The sequence below is a fragment of the Pan paniscus genome, chromosome 2 (assembly GCF_029289425.2).
Source record: "Pan paniscus chromosome 2, NHGRI_mPanPan1-v2.0_pri, whole genome shotgun sequence".
Classification (NCBI taxonomy): Eukaryota; Metazoa; Chordata; class Mammalia; order Primates; family Hominidae; genus Pan; species Pan paniscus.
This window is the reverse complement of record NC_085926.1, coordinates 169,615,878-169,638,748: the sequence shown is the minus strand read 5'-3', so window position 1 is coordinate 169,638,748 and position 22,871 is coordinate 169,615,878. Positions and strand designations below refer to the sequence as shown.

Below are 22,871 nucleotides of genomic sequence, written 5' to 3'. Positions count from 1 at the left end.
AGAGGAGATTTAATTGGTTTATTTGAGAGTCCCCAGAGTTGAGCTAAGATCTAAAACTTTTGACTCCAGGGCCAGTGCCCTTTCTGTCCACATGCTCATTGGCTATTTCTTATATTGGGTAGCTATAAGGAAACAAAGCTGGTTTCAGACCAGCTTTAATTAAGTAAAAGCCATGTGCTGAATCAGTGAATTGAACATGTTCTGACTTTTAAGACCAAGTGATTTACATTTAGTTCCTGTGTTTGAGCGAGGTATCTCTGAAGATGGAAATCAAAGGGCAGGTTTTCATTTTGTTTTGTTTCGTTTCTTTATCAGCTGAAACTTTTTCTTGGGCAACTAGAACTGAATGATATCAAAGGCAGGTATAATCAATTTTTATTCTGGCAGATCAAATTCTGAGCATATACTTGCCTTCCATTCTTGGCATCTATCTTTCTGAAAGTGAAATCCGGAAAGTGATTTCAAAAGGACTCTGTTTTTACATGAGCTAACTTGTTTCTCTAATAGAGACTAAAAATTTTGCATCCCGTGTCTTTTCCAACAATTGCCCAGCATGAGTGCGTGTGTGCCTTTGAGGAGCTGGGTATTCCTGCTTTGTGTCCATCTTTTCTACATTTTTTTGGAACCCTGTCTTAAAAAGGAAATGATCACTGACCCAGAATTTCTCTTTTCTTTATCTGATTGTTTTTTCTAGTTACTGAGCCTTCCATACTTTTTCTGAACTTACAATAGTTTTGTTTGTGACACATACTTTTGTAGTTTTCTAAAGATGATAATAGTTCCCAGTATGATTTCTGTGTTTGTGAAAACATAATTATCTCACTGAGCAGAGTCTTCAGAAGAAAACAGTGGAATTAAAGTAATATTCAATGTAGACGTCGGTAGATTGCTTTCTTTAAGTGTTTTGACAATGTCTTTTCCCCTTTTCTTTTTAGTATAGGCAATTTGTCTATTTTTGTTATAAGAAATGTAAAAATGGTTTTTGCCTCTGGTTTTTCTGCCATGGGATCAAGGAAAATTACCTGCCCTTTCTTTGAATATTGATTGATTTTTACAACTCAGGTTATTATTCCTATGCCATTGCTGATTTTAAAAAAATCTTTATTGGGATATAATTTATAAACCATGAAATTCACCCACTGAAAGTGAACAATTCAAGATTTTTAGTGTATTGACGGAGTTGTCTTTGCAGATTTTTGCTAGCACGTTGTTCCCTTCTCTTTCTACTGTGTATGCTTAAGTTCCTCTGTATTAACATTTCTTTAATGAATTTTGCCACTATTTATAGTTTTGGGCAGATGTAAGTACCATAACAATGACTTTTTAACAGCTACTAACTTAAGGCACATCCTGATTACATCGTATGTTTTTATTCACTTTATATTAATGCCGTTTTAATGGTGAATCAATAATCTGTCAACTACGCCTATGCATTCTTAAGCCTGGCATGTTCTTCATTACCCCTTCCATCCTTTCTTCCCCCGAACCTCACCGTCGACACACATCCAGTTTAGCTTGTTTACCTTAAATATTGCATTGCTTCTTAAATGTGACAGACAGAATTCTGGTGGTCCCATTAAGGCATTACCTTACACAGCTGAAACTCATCTGGAAATCATTGTTCCCTGTAGCAACTTTATAGAGAGCTGGTTTTCTGTTTAGCAGAATATAAATTTGTGATATAATACCATAGTTTAGCTGGGTAATTAAAAATAACCAAGTAAAAGTGATGTTACTTATCCTACAAAATCATATTTGGGGCAGCCCAAACTTATTTTTACTGAAGACTTTTTAGCTCTAGGACCACAGCATCAAGACCACTCTGGGAGAAGGGGGTGGAAAGATAAAGTCTGAATGCCTTAACATCACCTGCCTTGTACTCTTATGTCCAGGTACACTGCACCTTTTTCATTTCTTCAAACATATCATGGTTATGGAGTTAAAATACAGTGGTCAGATGGGAGAGATATTTAGAATTTGGCTGGATTTATTAATTGATTGGATATAGAGAGTTAGGAAAGAGAATTGCTAAGGATGAGTTCCAGGATTCTGGTTTATGCAGCTGGGTAGATGATGTTTCCAATTTTCTTCAAGAAGAAAACATAGGAAGAGGGAGTGTTTTGTGGTTAGAAGATGATGAATTCTGTTTTGAGCATATTGAGATGCTCTATGGGATCACCCAATGGGGAAGTTCCTAGGCAGCTGGATAGATAGGTCTGAAGATCAGGACAAGGATCGCAGTTGGAAACAGTTACTGAGAGCCCAGTAGATGCTAGTGATGGGCAATACAGAGATGGCCTCTCTCTTCAGGGAGCTCCCAGTCTTTTAGGGGAGACAGAAGCCAAGAGGAAAGGAATGTATTCACTAGTGGTATCCCTGAGTAAAGGAAACATCAGCATGTATTTTAACCATTAGAGTGGATGAGATCACCCTGAGAAGAGTGAGAAAGAATAATCCTGGGACCCTGAATAATATTAGCATGTAAATTTTGAGCACAAGAAGAACAGCATCAAAGAAGACTTCATCTCAGTTGGCAGAGAGGGAGGAGGAAAACTAGAGGAGTGTGAGAACATGTAAGCTGAGGAAAGAGACCCTCAAGAAGGATGCACTCAAGGGTTGTGCAACAGAAAGATTAAGTGAGATAAGAATGGGGAAGTGTCCTTCGTATTCTGGAATATGCAGGTGGTTATGAACTTTGGAGAGAGCTGTTTGGTGGAGTGTACAAATGGAGGCCAGTGGCAGCAAGTTAAAGAAGGAGGAGGGATGAACTAGAAGGAGCAAGTAGACAACTTTCTTAGGAAGTTGACTTTGAAAAGGGGGTGAGAGACATAGCTGGAAAGCCCCATAAATACCAGTCTGTGTAGTTGAGTGCTGTTTCTCCAGCCCCTGTTTAGAAGCCTTGGGGTAAGTGCCAAGAAGGCAGATAGTTCGTGTGGTCCAGGATTGAATTTCTCCAGATGACTGCAAAAGAAGGACATACAAGCAGAGATTTTTGGGCAAATGAAGAGTCAGAGATGGACTGCATGCTCTCAGTTGGATGAACAGGGTGTGAGGTCTAGAAGGAGCTGGTGGCGAGTTAACACCTTGTTGGAGATATAGTAGTAGCTGAGTCTCAAGTGTGACCTTGGATAAAAGTTGCCTGCACAGCTGTCTCACCAGATAGGATGGAGATTTCCTGGTTTTAATAAGGAGCAAGTCACAGGGCAAATCTCTGGTCATTTTGTCATAAGCCCTACATTTGAGATGTTTTGCCACTTGGAAGAAGGATGTAATATCACTAATATTTATGTTCATCCATCACACTGGAGGAAAATGGAAGTGTTATCTCTATTGTTCTGGTTGTATTATTTCCTTTTCTAGCTTTACTTCTTTTGTTAAAATTAGCCAGAATTGACTTATCTTCAATTCGAATAAGTAGTTTGGTTAGACACAAGGTGAGAAGACTGGTTTCCAGATATGAGATTTTGATGAGGAGAGTTTATGGAGAATGGTATACATCTGAATATGAAGGCAGTAACTTACAGGAAATGGAAAAAGCAGGGAACATGAAGTTAAGGGGTCAGGACTGAGTCTCAGACCAACAGTTTCACAGTATGACCTTAATCACTTTGAGTTATTGCTTCTTCAATGAAAAGAAGGTTAAAAATAATAGTTTCCCCTGTAGGATTATTAGGAAAATTAAGAGATATGTGTACAGAATGCTTTGTAACCCAGAAAGCATTACACACATGTTCCTTGTGCTGCCCAAACTGTGAGCAGTTCTAAGTCTTATTCATATTCATTCATTCCCATTTGATTCATTCAGAAACAGTGACTGAGAACCCAATAGACACCAGTGACTCAGGATTTAGAGACGGCCTCTCCCTTCAGAAAACTCAGTCTTCCAGAGGAGTCAGAGACCAAGTGGAAAGGAGTGTACTCAATGAACTCACTTGGATGCCATAGAAACACTGAGAGAAAAGGCACCTAAACCAGCCTGGGCTGTCAGGGGAGGCTTTCTGGAAGAGGTGACACCTGATATGAGTCCCAGTGGATGATAGGAATCAATCAGGCAAAGATGGGGTTGGAGGAACGCAAAGCTGCAGACGGAGCAGCCTATTGAAAGGCTGAGTTTGGAGAACATGGAGCATGTTTGGTTCAGTCCAGCTGAGCAGGGAAACGTAATACAAAAACCTCAACTATGAATCACAGGGAGAGAGAAGCGGTAGAAGGGAACATGTGTAATTGAGATACTTGAGAATGTTTTAAGTGGTAATAGGGGAAAGTCACAGGATCAGGAGAAGTTGATGAGGGAGTTAACTGATGAAATAATGAGAGGACGGTTGGAAACAAGCAAAGGTGGGAGACAGGAGAGGCAGAGGAGGGGCCTTCTTCCAATGTTTTGGTGGGAAAGGAGTCAAAATCACAAATAAGGTGAGGGACATTGAGAGATTCTGCCCTTAAAGCCTCCCTTGTCATGGTAAAGTGAAATGCATGAGATTATTTTATATTCTCAGTGCCTAGCATGGTGCTCAGCACATAGAAGATGTTCAATAAATATCCATTGAGTGAACTACTGTCATCCTGAGAAGCTGCTTAAGAAGCCCTGCAAAGCGGCTGCACTGGAAAGCAAGGTGGCTTATCAGTCTGGCTGGTGCACACCGACTCTCTTTCCAGTTCGTCAAAGTTTGGCAGCCTGCCTTTTAACTTGCCATTTCTTGTTAGTATTGATGCAACCCATGTGTTTCTGACCCTTGGGAATGTCGTCACAGGAGTCAGGTGTCCTGAGAATATCTCTGTTCCTTAGTACTATGCATAGGAGCAGCGGTTGAACAAAGACCAAACTAGTTCTTTCTCAGTGAGGCTGGCAGCCTCACCCACTGAGCAGAGTCTGGCTGCAGCTCAGACAAAAGCAGTTTATCCAGCCCATCTGGTTGTCTTTCTTACACATTTCAGACATGGTTCAAAGCTGCATTATAAAGAAATAATCCACCCCTGAAACAGGCTTGTATGGGCAAGCAGAGTGCAACAGAGGTGTGAGTTCTAGTCTCATCAATCCTTTGTCTGTATGCTTCTGAGCCTCTGTCTTCTCAGTGCATTGAAGAGGTTGGACCAAATGAATGCCTAGATCATCATGTGTGCCAGGCATTACAGACCAGGTTTTGTATTCATTGGTTTCTTCAGTCTAAAAGTTGTATGCTCAGTTCTTACTCAGTGTCTGCCACCAAATATGTGCACCATACAGGTTTTGAATTGAATTGAGTTGCATTAATTTCTATTCTTCCTAAGACACATACACACATATAGTAAAATACTGCCCACTGGTTATGTAATTCATTTCCCTCATTTAATTCATTTCTTCTCAACAAATACTAAAGATATGAGAGAGATCAGATTTGATTTCTTTCAGAGATGGCAAGATATTAAAGCCTCTGAAGTGTGGGGTAAGAAGAACTAGGAGGTCTGTGCAGGCTCAGAGAAAGTAGGCTGTGATCACAGATTAATGTTTGCCATGGAGATGTAACTGGGAAGTGTGGCCACAAGTTTCATTTATTGTCATTCTGAGTTCTCAAAGAGCTTACAGCTCAGCAAGAGGGAAAGAGCTGCAAATAGATAACTTCGGTTTAGCCAGAAAAAATGTCAGATTTGTATGATAGAGACCATAGAAATAAAAATTCACTGAGTCCCTTTTGGACTCCTTGCTAACTGCGTTCTCCTCCCACCTCTCTTGCTAAAGGTTACCACTCTTCTAAAGTTATTGTGTATCATTTCCTCAATTAGTTTTTATGTCATACTTCCATATATATTTATCCATAGACAACATAACAGGATTGTTCTATGTTTTTAAATCCTAAACAAAAACTGTAAGCTGGATTTTTCCCACCAAACTTTGTATTGACATTTATTCATGTGGATACATGTAGTTCTAATGCACTTATTTTCTCTGCTGTATAGCATTCCATTTAAAACATTCATTTACCTATTCTCTGATAGATGGATATTTTCAGTTGTCTAATTTTCTTTCTTTTTTTTTTTTTTTTTTTTGAGACGGAGTCTCGCTCTGTCGCCCAGGCTGGAGTGCAGTGGCACGATCTCGGCTCACTGCAAGCTCCACCTCCCAGGTTCATACCATTCTCCTGCCCCAGCTTCCCAAAGAGTAGCTAGCACTACAGGCGCCCATCACCATGCCCGGCTAATTTTTTGTAGTTTTAGTAGAGATGGGGTTTCACCGTGTTAGCCAGGATGGTCTCGATCTCCTGACCTCGTGATCCGCCCGCCTTGGCTTTCCAAAGTGCTGGGATTACAGGCGTGAGCCACCGCGCTTGGCCATGAAATTACTTTCTAAAAGGTTATTTTAATTCACAGCAGTGCATGAGAGTTCCATTTCCTCACCAATACATTGTAATTTTATACTTGGAAAAATTTTCCGATCCAATGAATGTAAAATAGTATCTCATTGTTTCAATACGACTTCCCTGATTACTGGAAAGGTTGAGCATGTTTAAAGTTTTATTGACAATTTAGAATTGATCTCCTATGGGTTACCTGTATATGCCCCTGGCCCTTGTTCTCTGTATTTTTTACATTTTTCTTATGTTTTTATAGGAGTTCTTTATACATTCTACTTATGTCTTCTCCCAATCTGGGGTTCTTACAAATTTTTTTTGTGTGTAATTTTCCCATTTGTTCAATGAACGTTTTAAACTTTAGAGTAGTTGAATTTATAAGCTTTTCCTTTATGGTTTGTGCTTTTTATTCCTTTCTGACTCTAAGGTCTTAAGAACATTCTTCTATATTTCAAATGTTTACATGTTTCTAGTTCATGTTTAGCTCTTTAATCCTAAAAATATTTGTTGTTCATATTTGGGACTATAATATGGAAACTATTCTTATTGGAGCTTTGAGGTAGAGAACTAATTTTATTTTATATTTCTCTGAATTGCCAATAGTCTCAGCATTGTTTATTAAACAGTTTATTTTTCTCCATTATTTTTTTCATTTCACTTTTGTCATATGCCAAGAACTCATATTTGAATAGGTTTGTTTTGGGGGGGTCCCTACTTGGTTCAGTTCATCTATTTCTGTGCCAATAATGTAAAATTTTATTTCTTTCAGGTTCGTAATAATTATTGATCTATCTGATAGGGCAAGTCTTATCTACCTATTATAATTTCTCTGTTACAGATTCCAGGATCATATTGTCAGGTTCTATAAGAAATTCTTAGGAATTTGAATCAGTAGATTTCCTTTGAGGAAAAGCAACCTTTGTTTACTAATTCAACCACATTAATTAAGCTTTAGGATGTTGTTTCAATCTTATAGCCTCCATTTATTTCTAATGAGAAGTTTATCGTCATTAGTGTGGTTCTCCTGAACACAAGCTATTTTTCTCTGGTTGCTTTCAAAATTGTCTTTTTTCTTTACATGACAGCAGCTTGACTTTAATGTACCTCGGTGTAATTTTCTTTGCATTTATTCCTGTTTGGGATCCGCTGAACTTCTTCAACCTGTAAATTTATTTCTTTCACCAAATTTAATGAATTTTTTATCATTATTTCTTTATACATTTTTTTTTCTGCCCCATTTTCTCTTTACCCTATCTTTCTGGGATTCAAATTACATGCTTGTTAGATTTTTAAAGTATTATCACATACAATACTAAGGCTCTGTTCATTTCTTTAAAAATCTTTTTTCCCCTCTGTCTGTCCTTCAGATTGGATAATTTCTATTGTTGTCTTCAGGTTCATTGACCCTTTCTTCTGTCATTGCTATTCTGCTGTTAAGCCCATCCTGCAAATTTTTTCTTTTCTCTGGTGAGATTTTCTACTTATTCGTTCACTAAAACCATATTTTCCTTTACATCCTTGAGCATTATTATAATAGTCACTTTAAATAATCCTTCTCAGCTAATTTCAACATGTCAGGATTGGTCTCTACTCTTCACAATGGAGTACATCTTTCCGTTTCTTCTATGTGTAGTAGTTTTAGGTGACATTGTGACTGACATGTTGTAGAGACTCTGAATTCCTTTATACTTCTTTCCAGAGTTGGGATTTTTTGTTGAGTTTAATTTTGTTTTCCAGTCATTTAACTTGCTTGGACTCAAACACCAAACCCCAACTGTCCTGTGGTGGGCAGTAGCAGAAATATCCGTTAAAGTCATTTTAGTACTAGCTGAGTTGCTTTGGAATGTATCCCATGCCTATGTAGTTCAAGCGTCAGCCTATGCAAAATTTGGGGCTGTCTCCCTCTCTGTGGCTGTCTCCTTTCTAGGATTTCTGGCCTCACTTTTCAGCTGCTGTGATTGCTGTGAAGTTTGTTCTTTGTTTCTTCAAGCTGGAAATCTATGGACTTTCTATCCGAGTTTTAGTCACTCAAGTTGACATGGTCTGGGACCAGCCCTTAGACAAAAACAATGCTGTTTCTTTCTTCCAAATGTAGGTTTCCTTGCAGTTTCATATATATATTCCAGAATATGTAATTATCTGTGGGATGGTAAATCTAATAAAAGCAGTACCTCTATTACTGAAAGCTAGACAGTGTGATCTTGGATAATTTTTATATACAGTTTTTCATTTTGTAGTTACCACAGTTCCATGTAGTTTCTTCCCAGGGATGCTGGGTGTGGTTATTTAGTCCCTTTTAAATAGGCAGTGTAGCTCGTTGAAGCTCTGGGTTTTTTTGTAAGAGTGTCACTTCCAGGCTGCTGCCTCCCATGGTTCTGAGATCTTATCTCCTAAAATTTATGTGAGGCAACAGAACTGTAATCTCAGATGCTTATCTGAGATCCAGAACCCTTTGGGCCCTACAGCTTCAGTTCCAGTGTGCCCATCAGACTTTAGTTTCTTCATTCTTAGACACTGTAGGTTTTTTCTTCATTATTGTTTTTGTTGCTGCTGCCACTGCTGTTAACCTTGAATAAATCTTTTCTTAAAACAATTACAATTTACCTAACAATTCTGTTTTCAGTAGAAATGGAGCATATGTATTAGCTTGATTCATTTTGTTTCCAGAAGCTTGTAGCAGTGTTTTCTATAGTGGACAACATCAGACCATTCCCAGATCCAACTGTTGCTGCTAGTTCCTGTGCTTAGTGGGGACATGATTCAGGTAGGAATATATGGACTTTGGGCAGGGGTCTTACTGATAGCTCTTAGAATAACTAGGGGCATAGGAACAACTAACATTATTTTAGCATCTAGTATAGCCCAAGCTCTAAGCCACGCAATATTACTTCCATTTTACACATTAGGAATCCGAGACACAGAAAGACAGAAATAACTTGTTTCACCATAAGGAGAGTCATATTTCAAGTTACTTGACTCAAAATCACATATCTACCATGGTACTGTACTGCCTCAACAAACAATTTTAGTAATTACATAGATGGCCAAAAAATTGAAATTGTGCTATGTCTACTAGCAGTTGTGACAGAATTCAAAAGCTAATCAGCACTGGAGAGTGTTTGGAGGAGATTACAATGTGAGTTTGCCAGATCCATTCTTCTCATACGTGAAATTCATGGGTTATCATTGAAAACACTCTCTGTACTGCCAAAACTCACACCAACAGAGGTTGTTTCCCTGTTGCTTTGAAGGGAAGTGAAAGAAAGGAATGCATGAATATTCTGTTCTTGGCCATGAAGAAACTGAGTATTCATTTAACATCCAAGGATGTTAATTTTAGAAGTCTGACCACAGTTTTTAGCAATATTAACTACCTTTCTTTTATAAAGAAGAATTTTCCCTTTGACTTAAGTCAATCCAGTGGTTGTACAAAGTCTGACTTACACGTAATAAACTTATTAACAGGCTTTGAAGTCAGGAGTAATCCTCCCATATTTTCTCTTCAAATACAAATCTTTATAATGCGCCTTGTCATTTACAGGGGCAGGAATAAATCTTCTTAGATGTTGACTCAGAATCCTCATCTAAATGCCCTTGGCATTTGGGCTAGTTTTTGTATTCTGGGTGATGTCACTTAGAATATGTTGTTTTTCTGACATTTAGTAATGTTGAGAGAGGAGTTTTTAAAATTTTAATCTATCTATTGTAAAGTCCTAAACACAGACAACTTCATATTCATGTAAAACAGATATTTTAATTTTCAGTTTTTAGGTGAGGAAGTTGAGCACCACCTAAAGTTACTTTGCCCAAGTTAATCAAGGCAGAAATAATAGCAAATTAGATCAGATTGTCGTGTGACCCTGACAGCCACTTACCTGTCTGTGCCTTCAGTTTCCTTGCTTAAAAGGGGCTAAGAACAGCAGTTACTTCATAGGTCTGTTGTAAGGACAGATTGAGTTAATGCATGCAAACCACCTGGATCACTGCCTGGTACATAGTAAACATGATGCAAGTCTGCTTTTTAAAAATTACTGTTAAATTCAGCACAAATGAATTTCTGCAGGAGCCAGGATGGTTCAGAAAAAAACAATGAACAAAACATGGGCTTTGGAATCCTGGTTCTAACACTATCCTAGCTCAAGTTTCCTGTATAGAGCCTCTAAGGTTGCATAGTAGGGTTGAATGGGAGTAGTTATAATTCTAGAGGAGAAAAAAAAAAAGAGGGGAAGAGAAGAGAGGCAGGGAAGAAGGCAAAGCAGTCATTTCCTGGCTGGCCATAGCTTCCCACAAAAAGCAGCCAGTTGCTCCATCACATAGAACATCATCCAGATCGACTGTTTTGTATCAGTGTGCTCAGCACAGCCAAGGCCAGAAGGAGAGGGGAGAGGCATGCATCTGCCAGCAACTTAACCTGCCCTAGTATTGTGTCCGAAATTGGTGGGTTCTTGGTCTGCACTGACTTCACGAATGAAGCCGCAGACCCTTGCGGTGAGTGTTACAGTTCTTAAAGATGGTGTGTCCGGAGTTTGTTCCTTCTGATGTGCTTGGAGTTTCTTCCTTCTGGTGGGTTCGTGGTCTCGCTGGCCTCAGGAGTGAAGCTGCAGACCTGCTCCTTGAGTGTTACAGCTCTTAAAGTGGCGCGTCTGGAGTTGTTCATTTCTCCGGGTGGGTTCGTGGTCTTGCTGGCCTGAGAAGTAAAACTGCAGACCTTTGCCATGAGTGTTACAGCTAATAAAAGCAGTGCAGACCCAAAGCCTGAACAGCAGCAGCAAGATTTATTGCAAAGAGCAAAAGAACAAAGCTTCCACCGTATTGAAGGGGGCCCCAGCGGTTTGCCAGTGCTGTCTTGGGCAGCCTGCTTTTATTGCCTTATCTGGGCCCACCCACATTCTGCTGATTCGTCCATTTTAAAGAGAGCTGATTGGTCCATTTTACAGAGAACTGATTGGTCCATTTTGACAGGGTGCTGATTGGTGCGTTTACAAACCTTGAGCTAGACACAGAGTGCTGATTGGTGTATTTTCAATCCTTTAGCTAGACATAAAGGTTCTCCAAGTCCCCACTAGATTAGCTAGACACAGAGCACTGACTGGTGTATTTACAAACCTTGAGCTAGACACAGGGTGCTGATTGGTGTGTTTACAGACCTTGAGCTAGACACAGAGTGCTGATTGGTGTATTTACAATCCTCCAGCTAGACATAAAAGTTCTCCAAGTCCCCAACAGATTAGCTGGACACAGAGCACTGATTGGTGCGTTTACAAACCTTTAGCTAGACACAGAGTGCTGATTGGTGCATTTATAATCCTCTAGCTAGACATAGAAGTTCTCCAAGTCCCCACCAGATTAGCTAGACACAGAGTGCTGATTGGTGCATATAGGATCCTCCAGCTAGACATAAATGTTCTCCAAGTCACCACCCAACTTAGGAGCCCAGCTGGCTTTGCCTAGTGGATCCCGTGCCCAGGCTGCAGGCCAAGCTGCCCGCCGGTCCCGCGCTGCGAGCCTGCACTCCTCAGCCCTTGGGCAGTCAATGGTACCAGGCGCTGTGGAGCAGGGGGTGGTGCCCGTGGAGGCTCCGGCTGTGCGGGAGCCCGCGGAGGGGAGGGGCTCGGGCATGGCAGGCTGCAGGTCCCAAGCTCTGCCCCGCGGGGAGGCGGCTGAGGCCCAGTGAGAATTCAAGTGTGGTGGGGCGGGCCGGCAGTGCTGGGGGACCCGGTGTACCCTCCGCAACTGCTTGCCGGGGTGCTAAGCCCCTCACTGCCCGGGGCCGGTGGCGCCAGCCGCTCTGAGTGCGGGGCTTGCCGAGCCCACGCCCACCCAGAACTCGCGCTGGCCTGTGAGTGCAGCAGGCAGCCTGGTTCCCACTGGCGTCTCTCCCTCCACACCTCCCTGCAAGCAGAAGGAGCTGGCTCTGGCCTCCGCCAGCCCAGAGAGGGGCTCCCACAGTGCAGCGGTGGGCTGAAGGGCTCCTCAAGCGCAGCCAGCATGGACGCCATGGCCTGAGGAGGTGCCAAGAGCGAGTGAGGACTGCTAGCACGTTGTCACCTCTCAGTATCACACGCTGTGTGACTTGCTTCCCTGTACTCCTCTTACCCCCCTGATGTACAACTCCTGAGGAAGCAAAAGAACACGTCCCTGGTGCAGCACTTCAACTGAATCCAAAAACATCTGGATGTGCCAGTGCCTCTGAGGGTCTGGTTGGAGGTCAGTGGAGCCCACGTGCTGTGCTGCATGCCATGGAGGCTGTGCCAAAGCCCTGCCCTTGCCCAGAAGGAGGCTGAGATGGTTGGTGGCATTAGGAGAAGAAGTGAGAGCAGTTGTGACTGGGGATCTTTACTGAGCAGAGGCCAGGGATGCAGATGGACCCAGCCCATCTGGAGGCCTGCATACAGGGACCAGTCCCACCACTCACAACTGTGCAGCCTCAGTAAGCTCCCATGGCCCCAGTGAGATTGTTGTGAGGATTGGAAGTAATACCTGTAACATGCCTTTCAGTACAGGCACTCAGGAAATGACAGATCATATTTTCTTAACCATCAACATTTGAAATAGATGTCAATTTCCTTTAACATTTGTATTTGACTCTGGAAGCAAAGTTTGAATTCAAAGATATGACTGAGATGAGCTAGAAGCTGACACCACTGCAAAGAGGGAAATATTTAACTCTAGGATATATTAAAGGAAATTAGAAAGCTCATGCCAGAGAACAAATGCTGAGGATGTTTTTAAAAGGTCGTCCAAAGAGGTCAAAGAATTTAGGAAAAGTCATGAGAATCAAGAAGTGCTTTTAATGCCCCAAAACGTGTGAGTTATATCCTAATTCAGTATTGGATAGTGAAACAGCTGTCTACAAGGTTGTCCTTTCTGGAAACCATGATGTCTTATGGGATTTCTTGTTGCCTCCATGGCATAAAGCTGCCTTGGTTTTCTTGAGTTATTATTAAAAATGGCTGGGATAGATCATTATCAGAAGTATCCTAATGACATACTTACTAGTTGAGATTAGCTAATGGCAGAAATTGTGGAAATTTTAAGAGCTATGTAACCATTTTGCTTTATGTCATTATAGATGTGTTTTTGTTTGTTTCTTTGTTTTTAGCTAGGGGAAAAAAAGAGAACGTGAGTTCAACTTCTATTCTGTGGGCACAGTGAGTCCAAAGTATTTAGCACCAGTCTGGATATCTCAGGGATAAAAGCAGCGTCAGCGTTAGGCCACGTGGAGGGTGTGATATAAAACCAGGAGAGAAGGATAAGTAAGTGGAAGATTGCTGGGCTCTGGGCTCCCTGAGATCAGACTAGATGTGGAGCTCAGTGGAAGGGCTGTGTTTGGGAGTCAGACTTCTGACTCTTAGAACCATAGACATAATAGCAAGCTGGACTCACAGGTTATGGGCAGGAAAGGCGGCTGGGTGATTCCATGTCTTGGAATCTCCTTTTCTTGGCACGGGCACAGGTGGAAGGCAGAAGAGGAGCAGGTGCATGGCTTTTGGGTCAGCCAGAGCCAGGCTGAGAGCCAACTTACTGACTTTCTGACTCTTCACCTCTGTCAGACTGTCTGCAAAGTGGGAATGATGACAGTACTCCTCATGATGTTGCTGTGAGGATCATTTGACATGATGCATGAAAAGCCCTCAGCAAAAGCCTGGCACACAGGAAGCTTCACTAGCAGTTTGCTGTGTTAGCTGTGATTGCGTTGGCAGCCAATCTGTTTCTAACATGTTATACGCCTCTCAGGGGCTTTTCAACCAGAAGGCTTCTACATCTGAGTGTGTCTGTGGTGTGCGAGGGAAAATAATATCTCTTTGTGTCATTCACTGAATAACCTGGAGCTGACAGCTTTCTCTATGGACAGCTCATTGATTATGTCACTTAATCAACAAACGTGTTGAGTGGGTGCTCGGCTGGGTGTCTGTGGTGAATGCCCATGACTCTAACCCTCCTCCCCCAAGAGTGTCCCTGTCTAGTGGGAAGACAGATGTGTCAGTGCATCAGCACATGATTGTGGCTCAGTGGACGTGCTTCTTCACTTAAAGGTCTTGAGAGTACAACCATGAACCTATGAAAATATATGCAAAATGCTGTGTGTGAGCCCGTGCTCATTTTTTTCTGGGGTTGTGGGGTCATAGATTTCATCAAAGTTGCAAAGGATGCTGGACCTCAAAGGGAGCAGGAGCCACTGTTGTGAGAAAAGTGGAGAGCGCTATGGGAATGCCAAGGAAGGATTGCATAACCAGCCAGGGAGAGCAGGTTGGATGAGGCCAGGAAGACATGCAAGGAAAAGGAAGGGCATTAGCTGGGTCTGACTGGCTAATGCCTTCCATGATTGTTTTTGCAGAGGAAGGCTTACTGGTTTCTCTTATACTTAGTGTAGTACAGTCCAGAAATTTCAGGACTGGTTGAATGACAGAGACCCATTCTTAGAGTAGCCCAGCCAGAAAGACAGTTGCAAGATGGTATGTTAGTTTTGGGAGCTAAATAAGAGATGAAAAGCAGGATAAACTCTCCTAAGATTATTTTTTCAGGGGTCAGCTTTTAATAGAATTAAAGATGACACTAGCAACCAAGATGATTTTTGCCTGTAGATGAGTATCCATGATCACATTTGCTCCTCACAGCTTCCCAAGGGAGGAAGCAGGAGTGGAACATTTCACAGAGGGACACTGCAACCCTGGGGCTGGTAGTTGCCCAGGTTACACTCATAGTAAGGATAGAACAATTCTAGGTCATTTGATCTTTCCCTTATACCATTGACATCTCATTTTCTGTCCAAGGTACATAATCACCTTCCATTAATATTTGCGGAAGCAATGTTCCTTTTAAAAAAAAAGTCAAAGATCCAAGTAAACATCAGAGGATATTTAAAATGTATTTTCTCAAAATATATAGTCTGGAATGTAAAATATGTTAATATCATTTACTTTATTCAAAGTCAGCTAAACTCAAAAAATATTTATCCAAGTTGTATTATATTACTAAAGATTGAGTTTAGTACTTGAATCCACATTTATAATTTTCATATCTCAGAGAGCATCAAGTCAGTTCCAGATATAGAGTTGCTGTATGATGTGTTTTCGAAGGTTATATATTATGGATCCTTTAATTTATTTCATCATCATGAAAAAATGGGAAAACAAGATATCCCCATAACTCAGTTTGGGTTTAAACTATCTAATCATAATTTTTTTTTACGTTCATACATTATGATATAATTTTTGGCTTAGGAATCCATTGCATTTATTTATCTCAGTTAAGTACAATAGCATCTAGAAAAAAATAAGTGTATTTTTGCATATTATGTTAGAAAGGGAGCAATAAGTAAATCGTAACTATGTTCATAGAGTGAATGTAGGTTGTTTTTATTTTAAAACATGCCATGCGTAGTGGTACATGCCTACAGTCTTAGTTACTCTGGAGGCTGAGGCAGGCAGGTCACTTGAGCTCAGGAGTTCAAGGCTGCATTGAGCTATGATCATACCACTGTACTGCAGCCTGGGAAAGAGAGCAAGACCCTGACTTTAAAAAAAAGTTTTAAGAGTATATGAAGAAAATTGTAAAAGTCTCCCAGTGCCCATCTTTCCTCCCACCCCTAGTCCCACCTCTGGATTGGCAAGTAGCTGGGCTTTGAGGTCAGATCAAATTGATCACCAGCTTCATCACTTCCCAGCTGTGTGGCTCTGCCAAGTTTCTACCTTCTCTAAGCTACTCATTAAAAATGCTAGTAACAATGGGACCCAGCTCCTAAAGTTATTGTGAAGATTAAATGAGATCATGATATTAATCACTTTGTACAAAACCTGGCATGTAGTACATATTTAGCAAATACTGGCTAATGTTCATATTTATGTTAATCTCAATAATTATAGTTGATATTATTATTGTATTTTGGCTAAGGCAATGTTTATCTATTTGTTATCTGAAAAGGAAAGTATCTGCTTCTCTTTGATGTTCTCCTTCCCAATCTTGTTGAAAATCGAGAATAGAAAATTATCTGATTTCATCACTGAATAACTGGAGGTCATTAAATCTTCCCTGCAAAGATTTTCAGTTCTATAATTCAAAATGAGAATAAAAAAACCCTTATTTGCTTTCCAGATACAAATGCAAACAGAAATAAAACACAGCTGCTCTTATCTCTCCATGGGCACCATCTCTTCTTGGTACTGAAAGAGATAATGATCTTGCAGTATAATTTTATAAGGAGGTAACAAAATCAATTGCATTATCTCAAGTGTAAACACTGAAGCCCTTATCCCATTGCTGGCTGATATAGGCTGTGCCTGTGGCAGCTGCTCACCCCCTATTATAGATTATTTTAGATGAAAGAAAACATTGACTGATAAATGAAGATTTGACAACATAGGAGCGTAGATGGTTTTGCAGCTTGATATTCAAGAATGAAACCAACAATACAATGGTTGGATGAAAAGTCAGCACACAATGCCCATGGACATAAGTAAAGGTAGAGATAGACAAATCACTTCTTTCATTGTCTATTATTAAATAGTAAAGTCTTTACAAAAACATGAACAAGTCTGCAAATGCATTGGGTCCACTGAAGTTCCACATGATCTTATAAAATATTATAAACCATAAAAGTAAAAGGCTAAGAAGAAACTCAGGAAGCTGTTGAGATATGTTGTTTTCATAATTGAGGTGACTGTGGGATTAGTATGATCCCTTCCAAGGTATGGTGACTAAAGTAGAGGACATGTCTTGTCACAGGACTTAAACTTCATATAAAAGATTAATTTAGATTTATAGACATTCAAGCCCATAAAATAAAAGTAATTATGGGCCTCTGTAACCAACTCCATAAGATTTTAGAGCCAGACAAAATCTGCTTTATAAACTCAACACTGACACAAGTTGAGTGACCTTGGATGATTGTTTAACTAAATCTCTTAGAATAAGTGAGTATTAAATAACATAACTGTGCTAAAATTGTGTTTAGCATGTAATAAACACTTGATAAATGATAAGATGTTTTCTTTGTTTCATGTCTCACTCTTCAAGTTTTTCATAAGTGAATATGCTTCTTTTTTCTCTATCTGAAGTCAGATATTTATTTCAGCTTGATGCATTGGCTCTGTAACACTGTGTAGATTACTGTAGTCTCTGTATTTCTTAAAATTAACAGGCATTTTTAAGATCAGCACATAGTTCAAAAGGAAGGTTATTTGGAGTAACCTTTGTTTTTCTTCACTATGTTAAGAAAGTTGGCAAAGTTAATAAGTCTGTTTAATCAATAAAAATATCTGAAGTCTTTAAAAATTAACAAGCTGCAATGATATGATGTAATTTCTTATCTGTTTTTCCTTGTCTCTTTTCCTCTAAATTTTTCATTACCTTGTATTTTAAATAAAGTAAAATCTGACACATTGTTAAGTGTTTGTTGAATGAAGAGGAAAGGACATACATATTTTGATTTTGACCAAGGGCAACGGCTCCTCAATGGAGGCTGAATAGATCTTAATTAAGTTATCCAGGTTAGAAAACATTCTGCTACCTGCTTCTCTTACCCAAATGCAAAACTACTCTGATTAATCTCTTGGGATAGGAAAAGGGTTAAAGTAATTAAATTATAAGGGAGGCTGAACACTTTTATGGCATCTCTTATCTACAGTTAGGGTTTTCGTGTTAAAAGAGCTCTAGAGATGAAATAGCTCAACCTCCTCAATTTATAGAGAGGAAACAAAGACCCTGGGAATTTAAATGGCTTCATCCTGTGGTAACCGAGTTGCAGGAGTTTATTTCCAATTCTTCCTGTTAGGGTTTGCTCTTAAATGGACTTGCCCCAGGGTACTTATTTATATTAACTGTTCCATCTATTCCAAAGCGCTTACATATCTACAAAGAATAGATAGCAAGATAAAGGTTGTGGTTGAGAATATCGACTTTTGGGTTAGAGAAACCTGAATTCCAGTCCCTTCTTCACCACTTACCAGCTGTGTGACCTTGACAGATTGTTTAAAATATTGGTCAAGTTACTTAGTCTTTCTTTGCCTCAGTTTCCTTATCTATAAAGAGGGGATGGCAAACTCCTGTCGTGCTCAAAATAGAAATAACAAACCCTCACAGATTTATTATTAATGACCAATGAGATAATGTATGTAAACAATTATCACCAGCGAGGTGCATTCTAAACAATTAGTAACTATTAACTATTATGATATAAATTAGAAGTGGGAGGGAAAGTTGAAGGAAAGAGATAGTCCTATACTTTGCTATATAGTAGGCCACAAATTTGGCTCCAAGCTTTCTTACAGGCAACATAGAGAAAGAAACATGATTGATTACATAGTTCCAGGGAACTTAGATATATGAATTTTATATGTCTGGCCAAACCAGAACCTCCCTCCTTCGCTCCCATTTTTGAATTTCCAAACACAGTCTCTTTCTCCCAGACATAAAAGTATAGGTTTTCGAGACTCATTGAGTTATAATAAGGGCTGTGTAAGTTTGCCTGAGACTTTCTTAGCATTTCCCATATAGCCACTTAGCTTTTTGATAGCACCTGCAGGAGAGACCCAGCTAAGTGTCTTCCCCTGGGCAAATTTCGTTCTCAAGAAGCCTAAGACCTTGGAGGAGGCCAGGGGTGAACTTTGGGTTAGATGCCTCATTTTCCTCACCCATATCAGGTGCTCCTTAATCACAGGGGCCTGCCTTATTCACCTTCACGTTTTCATTCATCTCATCTCACGTGGTGGATGCTCAGTGTTTGTGATTTGCAGTAAGAAATGAACATGTGCCAAAGAGTTACTGGTATGAGCGTCCTTCCATTTTAGGGCCTGGTTTTAACAGATTATTTCTACATCAGGCAAAACAGACGTTTCATCCAACTCTGATGACAGTGTGCAAAGCTTGAATCTCAATATTTTACATGAAAAATAATATCCATGTGAACTCTTCTGCCCTGGGTACTGATGTGCAACGACTTGTGTTATTAAATGTCAGAATGAAATAGAACTGGTTTTCTTTAAAGAAAAAAAAAGGAGGGAAGTATAATTCTAGCACCTCAGATGTCTTTCGGAATAGGTATATTAATCAATTTCCTTTCAAGACACATACGTCATTATACCTCACGTAAAGTCATGGCCAAAATCTCCTATCTTGAAGAGGTAATATACACTTTGCTTGGGATATCACCTACAGAGAAAATGTAGAAATATTATGCTATCATAAAAATATTTCTAAATCTATATATTTCAATATGTGAAATACTCTAAATTTTCTTTAGGAAATATTTAGAGTTGCTTATTTTTCATGATATTCTTTCTTCAGCTGTATTTATTACAGCAAATAATCTATTTCTTTCTCTGAATAAGCTTTCCCAAACCAATCTCCCTTGAATTACTTATCCAAGTTAATAAAGTTGGATGAGAGAAATGTTGGCATTCAATGTGGTGTTGCTTTTTTTTTCTTTTTTTTTTTCTCTTGTTTTCAATTAAGCACTCTGTTTTAATTTACAAGTTAGGAATCCTTTAAATGTTAAACAGGAACATAAACTGAAAGGTTGTTTTGGATAACTGAGGCTCACACAGAGCAGGCTGAATTGTTTCCATATGCTGTATCTAAGTCTGGATTCAAATTGTGGAATAGCATTTTATGTTATCAAAATGCTAAGTCTTTGTAACCCTTTTCTTCTTTCCTAGCCCCTTTGCTTTTACTCTGTCCAAAGTTAACATGTCACTGAAAAACGAGCCACGGGTAAATACCTCTGCACTGCAGAAAATTGCTGCTGACATGAGTAATATCATAGAAAATCTGGACACGCGGGAACTCCACTTTGAGGGAGAGGAGGTAGACTACGACGTGTCTCCCAGCGATCCCAAGATACAAGAAGGTAAAGACGAATGATCTGAGCGGGGAAGAAAAGAGTTTATCTCGGTTGGTCGGAAGAGCACAAATTTGAAGTAACCAGCAAATGATTGATTTTCCTTGCAGATGTAACACCAGGCTCAGATCATTTTATAAGAGGCTTACTTGTTTTAACACGTGATTCTTAAAAGAATGCCTGTAAAAGACAAGTTATGCTAATCATATATTGCATTAACTTTATTTACTTTTTTTTTTAGTGTATATCCCTTTCTCTGCTATTTATAACACTCAAGGATTTAAGGAGCCTAATATACAGACGTATCTCTCCGGCTGTCCAATAAAAGCACAAGTTCTGGAAGTGGAACGCTTCACATCTACAACAAGGGTCAGAGCGTTTATGGACTCACCCTTTTTTCTTTTGTCAATATATGTGAATTAGTACATAGCCTTTCATTTTCCTCCCTCTTAGCTATGATCATGTTTGTAGGTTTTTGTTTGTTTGTTTTTATGTATCTATCATTTCCAAGTCATTTTCACCTGTCAAGTTTTTGCCTCCTTCCCATTTAATCTTCATTCTTATATTCCTCTTTCTTCATTTGAGCCAAAGCTCTTTCTTTTAAAAAGGCATGTAAGGCAAATTAACAGTTTAATAAATTGCAAAGTGCCTCTCTTAATCTTCTTCTCTCCCCAGTTTTCTGTTTCATTTGGACTCTTGATGAATATTTATTCCACCTTGCATGGCAGGTATAAGTCAACAAGAATTTTAGCTTTCCTAATGTTTATTTAGCATGAAAATGTTGGTGCTACCTGGCTCTTAAGAAAAAAAGCCAGGATACTGGATAGGCCAGTGCCATTACCTCAAAATACTGTTGAGAGAATTCTGCAGCCATACTCTGCCTCTCTGATTGGTTCCTAGAAAACCATCCTTTAGTCCTCATTCACGTGATATTTCATTGAACGCTGAAAAGGCTTTGGAGTAAAATGTCTTCAGCAATCAAAGTTATGCCCTTTGAAATGGATTGGACTAGAAGAAGCTGTTAGGGTAGCTACTTTTCTCTGTTTCTGGCTGGATTTTGCAGTTGTTAAGTCTCCGGGGGAGGACAATTGCTGCAGGGTGGTGACCTTTGTCCCTTCAGGCTAAGATCTAGCCATGGCAGAGTAAGGCCACCACTGCCTCCTGCCTCAGGGGAAGCACAGATTAATAACCAGCTGTCAGGGCATGCTTTGCCTTCCCTTCCTCCTTGTCTTTTGGAGGTGGCATGCGCTGCATTGCTTTCTGGGTGGTTTTGCCTGGTGCTGTGTCCCAGCCTACCTGCACATGTACTGACTCCCAGCTTACACTCACTTTGGTGTCAGCCTCTCGTTTAGGCTTTCCCTGTGACTCGGGTCCATGTCTCCCTGATACACCACTGAGCACAACTCACTCAGAAATGTCTCTAAGATGAGCTTTGTTTTCTTATTTCACCTGCCAGCATTTAGATTGAAAGATAATAACATGTAGGGGTAAATGACAGACTCTAGAGCCAGACTGCATGGTTTAATTCATCTTTGCCTTGTGATCTTGAATGAGTGACTTAACCTCTCTGTTCCTGTTTCCTCTTCTGAATAAAGGGTATAACAGTGCTTACATTATAGGTTTATTACAAAGATTTAGTAATAATAATACATATGTATTATATTATACAAGTATACACTGTATACTCATTACTGCAGTCACTTTTTCCACCCACCCCTCCTTAACACTGGTGGTTCCTTAGGGTGGGTGGGTGGTAGAGACAAGGCTGGACCTTGGAATGTGTTTCACAAGAGAAGGAGAGAAGGCATGTCGTGCCATTTCTGAAGAACAAAAACAGCCAAGATGGTGCTGTTAGTATACAATACGTCTCACCCCTGCCAATTGCCTGGTTCACGGCTTATATTTGTGGACTGGACCCATGAAGGCTAATTAGGGCCTTTCTCATTGTCTCCTCCACCTAGTTCTTCATTTCAGGTGTGTGTGTGCGTGGATGCATACACGCACATATGTTGGAGGAACAGCGTTTGTAGGAATCGTCTCATGTGATTGAAAGTTTGTCTTATGTAATTCATCAAGTGAACATTTAGAGAATATTATTTCTGCAATTGGCTGCTTTTGAAACAAATTTACTTAAGTACTTACACAAAATAAGTAGGCTGGACTTAAGTATACTTCTCTGTTACTAGTTAAATATTGTTCACTGAAAGCTTTTGGAATTTTTGTTGTTATTTAAAATATCAAACATTTTTATGTATCACTGTAGGTACCAAGTATTAATCTTTACACTATTGAATTAACACATGGGGAATTTAAATGGCAAGTTAAGAGGAAATTCAAGCATTTTCAAGAATTTCACAGAGAGCTGCTCAAGTACAAAGCCTTTATCCGAATCCCCATTCCCACTAGAAGGTAACCATTTTGGAATTAATTATGCCAGTATACAAGTTGAATGGAAAGTGTATTTTGTCTGGGTGTGGTAGCTCACACCTGTAATCTCACCACTTTGGGAGGCTGAGGCAGGAGGATCAGTTGAGGCCATGAGTTTGAGACTAGCCTGTGTAACGTAGCAAGACCTCCTCCCTATAAAAAAATTAAAAATTTAGCTGGACGTGGTGGCACGTGGTGATAGTTAGTAGTTCTACCTACTCAGGAGGCTACAACAGGAGGATTGCTTGAGCCCAAGAGTTTAAAACTGCAGTGAGCATGAT

General features: G+C 39.9%; 1 protein-coding gene across 3 annotated transcripts in view; it reads left to right on the top strand.

The window, feature by feature from the left end:
* PLD1 (phospholipase D1) overlaps positions 1 to 22,871 on the top strand; it is a 211,984-nt gene that overhangs the window by 54,387 nt on the left and 134,726 nt on the right. For all 3 annotated transcript variants that reach the window (XM_034957720.3, XM_063603007.1, XM_034957721.3), the window contains exons 2-4: positions 19,982 to 20,172; positions 20,405 to 20,532; positions 22,427 to 22,572. In XM_034957720.3, coding sequence (XP_034813611.1) covers positions 20,013 to 20,172; positions 20,405 to 20,532; positions 22,427 to 22,572 — 434 coding nt within the window. In that variant the 5' untranslated portion in view covers positions 19,982 to 20,012. The remainder of the gene's footprint in view (positions 1 to 19,981; positions 20,173 to 20,404; positions 20,533 to 22,426; positions 22,573 to 22,871) is intronic.